A 12834-nucleotide genomic window follows, 5' to 3' on the forward strand; every position below is an offset into this window, starting at 1 on the left:
AAGTTTTAAACAAACAATTTAATGCTGTACACAGCAATGATGATTGTGAAGTTTGATTGAGGTGATAAAGTCAGAGGGTGGGTTATTTCCCAGGGAATGCCTTATTGCTAAATGATGAACTTCAAGGGTTAACCCATTGTTGTTAATGTAGCCTCACACTCTACAAGGCAGCACGAATGGAGGGAGGGGAGACAGCATGGCGGAGACAGAGACACACAGCGTGAGAGAGAGAGAGAGAGAGGTGCGCATTGCCCCATTAAGTGCGCTGACCCCACGCTAAGTACACTGCCGTTTTAAGTAGATCAGCAAGTTGAGACAGAAGCTTCTGCCAGGAAGCTCCCTCCGTCCTGACCCCTGTCGTGTCTCCCCCTGCTCTATGGAAATGGGGTAAGTGGAGTGCAGGAGCAGGGGAGAGGAGGACACCCTGACATTAGCCCTCCTCTTCCTCCCTGCCCCTGCTCCGGGGAGCAGCTCCAAGGCAGAGGGCAGCAGCAGCACATGGCAGAGGGGTGGGGGGGTGGAAGAAGAGACACAGCTGAACTGCCTGGCAATAGATAGCCTGCTGGGCGACTGCCACACAGGGAACTTAAGGGAGTGGGGAGCTGATGGGGGGCTGCCGGTCTACCCTCGTTCCAAGCCCCCACCTACTAGCTCCAATGGGCTGCTCTTCCTGCAAGCAGTGGACAAAGCAGGCAGCTGCCAAACGATGTTATAAGGGAGCATTGCGCAACTTTAAACGAGCATGTCCTCGAATTGATCAGCAACATAACAACATTAACCAGGACGACTTTAAGTGAGGAAAGGAGGACTTGCGGAACCTTAGAGACTAACAAATTTATTTGAGCATAAGCTTTCGTGAGCTATAGCTCACTTCATCAGATGCAAGTGAGGAGTTACTGTACTACAAAAAACTCTTGATACTTGAATGTTAATCCAAGTTCTTCATTCAGCAGTGCACTACTGAATGATAATCAAAGGTCTTACTACTTCTAATTAATAATGAGAACCATTATTACCTAAAGATGATGAATGCAGTCACAAGGCCAAATTCCGCATTCTTTTCCCAAGCAAACTCCCATTCACTTCTGTCTACTTTAATCTAACGTAAATATTTGTATTGGCCCCATCCCTAGGTATTTGAATGCTTTACTAACTTTTTAAAGCATACACATGAAATTTGCTCTCTCTCTCGCTCTCTTTCCCCGACTTCATTTATCTTCAGTAGGAGTTTTACCTGAGTAAGTACTACAGAATTTAACTCAGAAATTATTGACTAGCATGGGAGAGAAAAGTTGCCCACACTTGAATTTGATGATGACTTTCCTGTGCTTGCAGCTTTATAAAATATAAAGAATGACATATTCTTACTAAACTGCAAGAATCTTAACAACAGCCTGTGCCCAAGAGCTGAGGTGAAGGAGTAGGGTCTTTGAAAGAAAAAGGTATCTGTAACAATTCTGTCAGTTCAATGACTTTAAATAATTAACTGTTAGTAATGGTAGCATCATAATACCATTTTCTACTTTTAAACACAAGAAGGAAACAAGATTCAATGAACTCTGAATCTGTTCTGTGATCAGATTTTTAAACTTCATTTTTAACAGTACTCACAACACACCTTAGAATGACAAAACACCTGAGAATAATATAGTATATTTTTACTTGATATACCTCAAAATAGAGATTGGCCCAAGTGAAACGTCCTTACACAAGCACCCGAACTATGGGGAATTTTCTATTTGGCTCCAGCTGCAGATCCAAACATCACAAAGTCTCTATCTCCATAATGGTCTGAACAGACATCTAAGTTCTTAGCAGATCTGAATCTGGGGGAAAATTGGATCTAGGTCCTAACTTTTTAGCTTGGTCCCTTCTCCAATTTAATTGAATCTGTCATGTTTCTTGACCTCTGCACATAGATTTGTTAATCAAATATCGAAAGGGAATGCAAAAAAAAAAAGGGGGGGGGAACCAGTACATTGTGCAGCAATATTCCTTTACAACTAAAGAAAGGACAAATATTTTTATTGAAAAAGCTTTTATAAAAAACTTCTCTATAAAGTTTGAGCACTTTTCAAGGACACCAAAACCCATCAATCCCAGAATGTTTCTTTATATTGTGTCTGTTGAACAAACTGGTAGCAAAAACAAAAAACTTTTACCACTGGACCACATGGTTTAAAAAGCTTGAATTCCTATTATTTTCTCCCTTTTAGATAGCTTCATGCCTTTCCATTTGTTTTATGAAAGTGAAAGGCAAGTGTAAAAGTTTGAGTGTAAAAGTTCATTCTCCATATCAAAGAAATTGATTGTTTTTCACCCTGACATTCCACTTAAAACGATGAAAACCATGTGGGAGGTGGGGCATCATGTAACAGTCATTATTTGCACAGATGGTCTCCAAGAGTATTTTAACTTTTGATCCAGAAAGAAACAGGAACTTGGGTCATAACTTCAGACAAGGCAGTGATCCATAAAAGGAGCACTTGCAAATCTTACATTAATCTTTGGTTTATACATTTTTAAAGCCAACAGTAGGAATGAGATTTTTCCTGGGAAAACTCAAGTATATTTTTTGGTGTGAAAAAGCAAACATGTTAGTTATATACAAATATGTAAAGGTTTCCTATTACATTTTACAAAGTAAAATAAGCACCAAGCAAACTCACCTCTGAACAGTCTGATTCCTCCTTGGACGTGTCATTTTCAAACCGTCCTGCTATTTTACAAATGTAAAAATATCTATCCTCACAATTTTTAACTTGCCAGTGTCCTGCCTAATAAAAAAAAAACCTTAATAAAAAACCAGATCAAACACACACACGATTAAGTAGTTTCTTTTTCTACTTAACAGGCCCTTTTGAATGAGAGAATAAACAGTCAAATTCTCCTCACTTGATTCCTGTGTTTAGTCTTCCCATTGACTTCTGCAAAAACCTTCAATGATACTATTTGTGTGAGTAAGGCAAGAAGGATTTGTCTCTCTGAATATTAAAATGAAATGCCCTTTAATTGACTGAAACCCATGGGAGCTGCTGTTGCTAGCCCTCTCAGAATCATGTCTTAGATGTTTCTTAGCTACCACTGGGCCTGACTCTATTAATCCTTTTTCGTGCACATAGTCTTTACTCAAGCAAGTAAGATTTGTGGGATTGGGCCCCTAGGCATTTTTAAACTATTTGACATGCACAAAATGAATGCTTTAAAAATTAAATCTTGTGCCTCAGTCTCTGCTACATTGCACTTTCTATAGTCATTTACACCTGTGCAAAATGGGTGAAAAATGCCCATGTGTATCAAAATTATAATTTAATTAAATATTATCTTCAGCACCAAGACATTAGGCCTGATCTTCCAGTTCTCAGATATTAAGAGTAATCCTTGGTTTCTGTGGGACTGGGCTACTCCCATGAGTAAGGATTAATCACATGAGGAAGGGTTTGCCGGACTGGGCCCATTATTAGGGACTAGATAAAATTTCTGATAATTGTGCAGAATAGTGCATTCTTTGGCAAAAACATACTTTACTATAAAACCTGAAAATGGTGTCACATGGCATTAAGGAAAGAGTTTATTAGTGGGTTTGAGCATTACTGAATTCCCCTTTGGCCAGATAAAATATTGGCAAATGTTTTTAGACATCCTTGTTTGGCTAGCAGGAACTGTAATTTATTTATTTTTTTTAAAGGTTAAAAAAAAAAAAGGTATGCATATTGCTCCCAGTCTCAAAATCTCTGGCAGATTTGGAGAACAATCCTGCTGCCACTAAAAACAATGGCAAAACTTCCAATGCCTTGGAGTAGGATTGGACACTATATGCTGCTCCTTGATGTATATTTTTACAAGATGTTCCATAAACTGCTATAAATTCTGAGAACTGAGAGCAACATGAAACCGGCACACTATCAAAAAAATTCATTTGGAGCTTTCAAGTTAATAACCTAAACATAATAAATTAAGATGCACTTTATATGGATTTTAAATTATTTTCTCTTCACTGAAACAAAACTACCCACTGATTTTTGTCTTCTTCAACATGGCAAGCATTGCTTTTATTCCATTTCTTATTGAGGATGAGGCCCAATGGTTATGATTCATTCCTTGTTTTGTTTGTGTATCAGCAGAGCCCTAAGAATGATTTTTAAGGCTATATCACCCTTTTCAAGACTCAAGCGTCATTAAGCATCAACAGGCAATGTTGTAATGTGGGCGGGGATGGAAAAATATATGCACATTAAAAAGCCCGGACACTGATCATGACCAAAATTGATTACTATAACTTTATTTTTAAAGGAAAGGAGGAAAGAAAACTTACAGATCCTTGCGCTGAAACACAAAGTTGACTTGTTCTCTGAAAGATATTAGGCTCTTGTTTGTGCCAGTTAGTGAAGGTTACTGAGGAGCCATCAGACCACTGAAAAATAACTGGGGTTTTATTACTGTTCAAGCCAATCCATGTTTCGGTTACATTTTCTGTAAAAGAGATTTCAAATTTTGATGAAGCAGAAGTAAATGCCAATTATTTCCACAGGATTAACAGCACCTTTGAAATTCTGCATTTTTTTAAAGTCAGTTTCACCTTTTTTTCGAAAAATAAATTACACAAACTTTCTGAAAATTTACACAGAAATATGTTTCTGCTTCACTTTATAAAAAATGGCTTCAAAAGTAAACCAATGTATATGATGTAATGTTCTGTAAATGCCCATGGGGGAAAAGAAAATTAGGAGCATATGCATGCAAGGGGGAGAAACATAATATAGAAGAGAAAGTTGGCCATGGAGTAGTATCCTTTTTAGGGCTATCAGCAATTAAAATAATTAATCATGTGATTAAAAAAATCAATCACAATTGCACAATTAATCGCGCTGTTAAACAATAATAGAATACCATTTATTTAAATATTTTGGGATGTTTTCCACATTTTCAAATATATCGATTTCAATTACTACACAGAATACAAAGTGTACAGTGCTCACTTTATATTTATTTTTTATTACAAATATTTGCACTGTAAAAAAGAAATAGTATTTTTCAATTCACCTAATACAAGTACTGTAGTGCAATCTCTATCATGAAAGTTGAACTTACAAATGTAAACAAACTTGTTTTTCTTAGCGATTGGCTGAACAAGAAGTAGGACTGAGTAGACTTGTAGGCTCTAAAATTGTACATGGTTTTGTTTTTGAGTCCGGTTATGTCACAAAAAACAACAACAATAACCTACATTTGTAAGTTGCACTTTCATGATAAAGAGTTTGCACTACAGTACTTGTATGAGGTGAATTGAAAAATACTATTTCTTTGGTTATTCATTTTTACAGTGAAAGTATTTGTAAAGTGAGCACTGCACACCTTGTATTATGTGTTGCAACTGAAATTAACATATTTGAAAATGTAGAAAAACATCCAAAATATTTATATATATAAATATAAATATAACAGTGCAATTAATTGCAATTAATTTTTTTAATTGTGATTAATTTTTTTGAGTTAATCACAATTAATCAACAGCCCTAATCCTTTTCCACCCAGCCTCCGTGTCTGGGAACTAATGGGAGCTCTGCTCTACATGGCTGGGGCGGCATGACATCTTGGAAGAGCTACTGTTGATTCCCTACTCCGGGCAACTTAAGTTGCAAAGAAAAAAGTATCATAAGCATTGCTGCTTTGAGCAGTAGTAGTTCTTGCTCCATAGCTTTTACACAGGGATTATTACTGAATTAAGTAAAACCCCATGCTGTTGTACAGGTGTAATTTGTAAAGTGTAAAAAAAAAATGCAAAAATTCCTGAGAACTTAAGAACTGGACAGGAACAGACCATGAATTCCAGTGATGATTGAACCTGGCGATACTGTAAACACAATGTAAACACTTAGCCATGCTTGTAGCTGTTTCCATCATTTCAGACTGACTCAGACATTCGAGGCTTCAGAGTGACAATCCTGGAATTTTACTATATAGATGCTTGGGAGCAGTTTGCAGGGGCCCAGCCAATAGTAAAATGAAAACCACAAGAATCAGACTGCAAAGGGCTTACTCAGGACTTGCTCAGAAGCTAGAATATGCCAAGATCTATGGTAATAGACACTTGACCATTAGACTCTGTTCCCTCTAGGAGGTTGAACTAGTATCAGTGTTTTCTGGAGCCTTACAAAAGGGCGATGAAGTGCATGGGCTAGTGCTCTTCTTTTGCATGAAGGGGAGAATATGGCCCTTCACTGACTTCATACACATCCATTTTGTTTATTTAATTACAACTGTGCTCATTGGGGTAGCAGATGAGATAGACATCAAATTCTTGTGAGGATCCTAGAGCAAGGGTGGGCAAACTACGGCCCAGAGGCCGTATCCGGCCCTCCAGATGTTTTAATCTGGCCCCATAGCTCCTCCCAGGAAGCAGGGTCAAGGGCTTGCCACACTCTGTGCGGCTTCCGGAAGCAGCGGCAGGTCCCCTCTCCAGCTCCTACACGTAGGGACAGCCAGGGGGCTCCATACACTGCTCCCACCCAAGCGCTACCACCACAGCTCCCATTGGGAACCACGGCCAATGGGAGCTGCAGGGGCTGTGCCTGCAGACAGGGCAGCGCGCAGAGGCACCTGGCTGTGCCTCCCTGTAGGAGCTGGAGTGGGAACATGCTGCTGCTTCTGGGTACTGCTTGAGGTAAGCACCGCCCAGAGCCTGCACCCCGACCCCCTCCCACACTCTAACCCCCTGCCCCAGCCCTGATCCCCCCTTCCACTCTCCAAATCCCTCAGTCCCAGCCTGGAGCACCCTCCCACACCCTGAACGCCTCATTTCTGGGCCCACCCCAGAGCGCCTCCCCCCCCCCGCAAATTGTGTGAGCATTCATGGCCCCCCACACAATTCCATACCCAGAAGTGGCCCTCGAGCAAAAAAGTTTGCCCACTCCATCTTAGAGAGAGAAGGCTTTGTAAGTTCTTATTCTATCGAATGTCTGTACAAGACGAGTAATATCATGCCTGAGTCATGTGGAAACCCATCATTAAAAGAACTTAATCAAAAAGAACTCGGCTATTAAAAGTAACACAGTTTAAACTAACTCTCTAGCACTTACCATCTTCAAGAAGGTTAATAAGTAACTCCACATCTGCCAAGGAAGTTATACTAATGAGGCTGCTATTATCAGTCTGGCAAGAGAGTAAAGCCTCATTCCAGTTCTTTTCCTCTTTATGAAGTTTGTAGCAGTTGTGGTTGTAGGGATACCAGCCAGTGTTACAGCGGGTAGGATGGTACTTCCATATATCTTAAACAATAAAAGATAAGAATATATTACACAAAATTAATTTCAGGCTATGCTCTATTGTTTTCATAATACAGTCATAGCTATTTTTTTAATTTACAAAAGTAGAAATATAAAGCCATCCAAGGTAAACACAGAACATATCCACATACGAACATGCAGTATCATGTATCAAAATACAAATGCACAATATAGACGATACTTTTGTTTGTTTTTTTTACAATAAACCCACCAAATGAAATATTACCATTGAGAGACTTACCAAATGTTTCATATGCTGTACTATTTCCATATTTTTTGCATACATAAGGCAATCCAGATTCACATTTATAACTTTGCCAGTCACACTGCGCCTTTAAATTAAATACCACACAGTGATTTTCTCCAAGTGCGCGATCGGTGAGATCTACAACCAATTTTAAAAAACGTAAAATTAACCACAATTTACTTTTGAATTGAAAAACAGGCTTATAATCTTCTACAGGTGTTATCTTATTGATACACAACCACAAGCCTTCATAAAGTAAAACAAGTTTTATTGCTCAGCACTGGATAATGCAAAGGAACTGATTGAATTCACAGGAATTGGATGGTTGAACATCACAATCTATATTTGCTGGTACATGTTTGCTCACTGAGTGCTATCCCATGAAATACCTGAAAAGTTCCAGTGTGCATTTTCTGTGGAAATGAATAGCCTTGAAATATGGGACAAGGGATGTCATAGGGCTTATCGTGAGACTAATCAGTTAAAATGCCCAATAGAATCGATCTTTAAAATACCCTTTAAAAAGTCCAATTAACTAAACCCTGATCTATGGCCCTGGAGTTTTGGATACCCCTTCAAACGAAAACACAAAAAGGGCCAGTACTCTTATAAATTTCAGATAGAGAGAGCATACAATTACAATGCAATAATACAGAGCAAGAGGAACATTAAGTACTTGATCTCCAGTTCAAGAATGCCAATGGTGCTCCATCGGACCACTGCCAGCCAGCAGATTCATCCAGTCTATTTAGCCCTGTCCATAGCAGAATTCCTTTAGTGCTTAACTTTTCTGAAATATAAAAAATAAACCAAACCATGTTGAACATTTCAGATGCAGATATACTGTTCTGATCTCTCATGATGATAGCAAAGCAAAGCTTAAAACAAGTCTCCAGAAGGCTTAGGAATGCCACTGGCATTTAATCTTTGCTCTTGAAAATGTTCTATTCCATTACTAATCAGTATTATACTGAAAGACAACTAACTCAGCCAGTCACAGTGTAGGGATAACATACTTTCTTACTCATAAAATATACAGAAGTTCAAGAACTGCAAAGCATGCAAATCTCTCCAGTATCATTCAGTGCTGCTGCCCTTAGAACTCAAAACATCCATATGTCTGCAACAACATGATCTCTTCACCTTCCATCGTGTTTCAGCTTTTCTTGCTCATTATGAATGAAAAATGATTTTAAGGTCAATTATAGTAAAGAACAAAATTGTCAGACACTTAGATGAACATAATTTGTTGGGGAAGAGTCAACATGATTTTTGTAAAGGGAAATCACGCCTCAATAATCTACTAGAATTCTTTAAGGGGGGTCAACAAGCATGTGGACAAGTGGGATCCAGTGGATATAGATTTTCATAAGGCCTTTGACAAGGTCCCTCACCAAAGGCTCTTAAGCAAAGTAAGCTTTCATGGGATAAAAGGGAAGGTCCTCTCATGGATTGGAAACTGGTTAAAAGATAGGAAACAAAGGGTAGGAATAAATGGTCAATTTTCAGAATGGAGAGAAGTAAAGAGTAGCGTCCCTCAGAGGTCTGTACCGGGACCAGTCCTATTCAGCATATTCATATATGATCTGGAAAAATGTTAAATAGCGAGGTGACAAAATTTGCAGATGATACAAAACTACTCAAGATAGTTAAGTTCCAGGCAGACTGCGAAGAGATACAAAAGAATCTCTCAAAACTAGGTGACTGGGCAATAAAATGGCAGATGAAATTCACTGTTGATAAATGCAAAGTGATGCACATTGGAAAACATACTCCAACTATACATATAAAATGATGGGGTCTAAATTAGCTGTTACCACTCAAGAAAGATCTTTCAGTCACTGTGGATAGTTCTCTGAAAACATCCACTCAATGTGCAGGGGCAGTCAAAAAAGCAAACAGAATGTTGGGCATCATTAGGAAAGGGATAGATAATAAGACAGAAAATATCATATTGCCTCTATAAAAATCCATGGAACGTCCACATCTTGAATACTGTATGCAGATGTGGTCACCCCATCCCAAAAAAGATATACTAGAATTGGAAAAGGTTCAGAAAAGGGCAACAAAAATTATTAGGGGTATGGAATGGCTTCCGTATGAGGAGAGATTAATAAGATGGGGACTTTTCAGCTTGGAAAAGAGACGACTAAGGGGGGGTATGATTGAGGTCTATAAAATCATGACTGGTGTGGAGAAAGGAAGTGTTATTTACGCCTCATAACACAAGAACTAGGAGTCACCAAATGAAATTAGTAGGCAGCAGGTTTAAAGCAAACAAAAGGAAGTATTTCTTCACACAACACGCAGTCAATCTGTGGAACTCTTTGCTAGAGGATGTTGTGAAGACCAAGACTATAACAGGGTTCAAAAAAGAACTAGATAAATTAATGGAGGATAGGTCCATCAATGGCTATTAGCCAGGATGGGCAGGGATGGTGTCCCTAGCCTCTGTTTGCCAGAAGCTGGGAATGAGCAACTGGGAATGCATCACTTGATGATTACCTGTTCTGTTCATTCCCTCTGGGGCACCTGTCATTGCCCATTGTCGGATACTGGGCTAGATGGCCGTTTGGTCTGACCCAGTATGGCCGTTCGTACATATAAAAATATTCAGTGCCTTCACCTGTACTTTAGACATTTCAAATTCTATTGTAATAGGAATTTCAGAGAGTTTCCTCTTAGCCACATCCTATTATTGAAAGCGATAATTGTTGGGATTCCCTCCAAGACCTCTTTCCACTCGGCTTCCCAAGAACTCAGTTTGACACCAGACTTTGTCACTCAGGTATCTTCATTTGGCATACAGCAATGCTACGCTGAGTTGATCAGGCCCAAATGCAGTGGGAATGGATGAAGGGTACAGAATAGCTCCAAAATTACACAGAAACTCTCTCCCTTTCTATACGTATCTCATTGCATTTAGTATACATTGCATCACACATTTTTGGATTGGCTTGGTTACTTTGAGCTGTCCATGCATTGTCCAACCTGACCTCCTCTTTATCACCTCTTTACATTCCTACCTTATCTTGTTCATCATTATTTTGTTTGTCAAAAATGGTTCCCTGGGTATCCTCCCTCTTATCTTGGCTGGTCCAGACATTCTGTCTTTTTAGCCTAATGATCTGTTTACCTCCAAAGTCTATCTTCAAGAAATGGGGCCTCCTTCCATGTGTTAATCACTCATGTCAGGCCAAGTCTCAGCAACAACAACAGGAAAAAACTGATATTTGTAGAGAGGGGAAGTATCAGGATTCAGAGCAGTCTTTAGAGCACAAACTAGAAGCCCAATTCTGCAACCCTTTACCTATACTTATATTCCTTAGTCAAACTAGAAATCCCATTGACTTCAAGGGTTTTAGGATCAGGCTCTAAAGGAAGCTCAAAAACAAAGTCTCATTTAAGAGACCCTTTCTACAAGCAGGAAAACAAATATATCAAAGACTAAGAAAGTGTTTTCTGTTTATGAAGAGAGTGTCATTCCCCCATACCCGATATTTACTTAAAACCTGCTAAACCTTCTCGTCAGCCCAATCCAGTTAGTACAGGTACTGCAGAAGAAAGATTTTGACACAGGGAAGAAGGTAGTTATAGCCTGAAATTAAAAGTCTCTCTCACTGTATTTGTGTAATTCGCCAGGGAAAATGAACACACCTGTAACTTCCTGTAATGGGGGCACTCATCTCTTGAGTACTGGCTGTGAAACTGCAGTCCTTTTCTTACTGCAGGTACCCCCTGCAGTCTGCCAGTCAATCTTGGCAGGTCTTCAGCGGCTTGTCCTTCCGGCCAAGTCACTAAATCCAAATGAAGCCCTTCTGCAGTACTAAAGCGTACAATAGTTTATTTGCTCTCACTAGGGTCTTGAGCCCCAGCTATGAGCCCATTAAATTCGGCCCTTTGTTTTGGCTCCAAAACAAGGTCTATCCCTTTCTTGGAATTTACACCACTTTACCTGTGGCTCTTAGGGGAACTTAGGCTCACCCACTACTCCGGGTTCCAACCCAAGAAGCCTATAAACAGCAGCCATGTACTATTTACACCAGTCTGTTGCTGTTATTTTCCTGGGTCTTTTCCAAGTATCAGCCCCTTTTATCTCCAGCCCTATTTCAGGGCCAGCATCCTCTGGTTCTCTCTCTCTTCTTCATTCCATTGGTCCCAACTAGGAACTGACGTGTCAAGGCTCTGCAGTGTCTTTTTTCTAAGCCTGCTGGGCTCTAATTAGCTGCTTCTGTGAGATTTCTCTAGGCAGGCCTGGAAGACCCACCTTTGCTGTTCCTTTCCTGTTATTTCCTGAGGTGGCACGTAGTAGGACTGTGAGGTCTCCCTTAGTGAGCTGCAGAGGCCAGATACACCCAGTCACATACCTCCCCCCATAGAAAGGAGTTGGGTGGTGGTTCTGTCTGAGGGTAAAATCCCCTCCTTTCCAGGCTTTGCTCTGCTTCCTCAAGGTCTTGTCTCCCAGACCTCTCTACCCAGAAAGCTTTTGCAATTTATGCTCCCTGGGAGTTCCCCTGCTCCAGAGCCAACATACATCAAAAGGTGAATTTGACCAAAGTTACCCTTTAACAATGTTCTCGAGCCGGGGACACTTTTTGTTTAGCTATTACAAGGAAGTCAGACAGGTTCTTGGCAATACCCTTGTCTTCCTCAGAGAAATATGAAGTGACGAAAGCCTGGAGTTCCCCCATTATAGGTATCCCATACACTGCACGTAGTCCTCAACAGTCCATGGCATGCTGTAATTTATGATGTGCCAAATGTTCAGCTAATTGAAGCCTTTTTTCATCTCTAGAGTGGTTAACAGAATTGGGATTTTATGAAAAAGAAACTTTTCTGCTGTGGCCTCCTGAGCTGGAGAGGACTCTCCCTGGGTGCACCTGCATGTACAACCTTCAGAGATAAGGCTGTCGCTCACATTTAGGTCCCTTTCAGAGGGACCCAAAATCCAGGGATTGCACTGTTTTGCCCACTGCTTGTAGTATCTGGCTTAGCAACACCTACTTTTGTTCTTTCTGTACCAATGCTGTTTTATGAATGAAATTCAGTATTTCAGGATCACTTTTATCTTCTTGTTTCCTCTAGCTATAGTTCTTCTTTTTAGCAGGGATCCAGTTGTGGCTTTGGCTTGCAGCTTTATTGTGATCTCATATCATTAGGCCTATAATGGACTAATGGCCTATATTAGGTTCTTACTTACAACTGGCTCATGTCCCTCCTGGCTCAATCCATCTTCCTGTTGTAGTGTTTGCACTCTGCACGATTCCAACTCTTTTCAAAGGATGGGCTACGATAGCCTCC

General features: G+C 40.0%; 1 protein-coding gene across 2 annotated transcripts in view; it reads right to left on the bottom strand.

The window, feature by feature from the left end:
• PLA2R1 (phospholipase A2 receptor 1) overlaps positions 1-12834 on the bottom strand; it is a 72574-nt gene that overhangs the window by 44993 nt on the left and 14747 nt on the right. For both annotated transcript variants that reach the window (XM_073305599.1, XM_073305600.1), the window contains exons 5-9: positions 8210-8323; positions 7528-7671; positions 7080-7268; positions 4316-4473; positions 2670-2777 (exon numbers count right to left, since the gene is read on the bottom strand). In XM_073305599.1, the coding sequence (XP_073161700.1) occupies positions 2670-2777; positions 4316-4473; positions 7080-7268; positions 7528-7671; positions 8210-8323 (713 nt within the window). The remainder of the gene's footprint in view (positions 1-2669; positions 2778-4315; positions 4474-7079; positions 7269-7527; positions 7672-8209; positions 8324-12834) is intronic.

Source organism: Lepidochelys kempii, chromosome 11 (assembly GCF_965140265.1).
Source record: "Lepidochelys kempii isolate rLepKem1 chromosome 11, rLepKem1.hap2, whole genome shotgun sequence".
NCBI classification, from domain to species: domain Eukaryota; kingdom Metazoa; phylum Chordata; order Testudines; family Cheloniidae; genus Lepidochelys; species Lepidochelys kempii.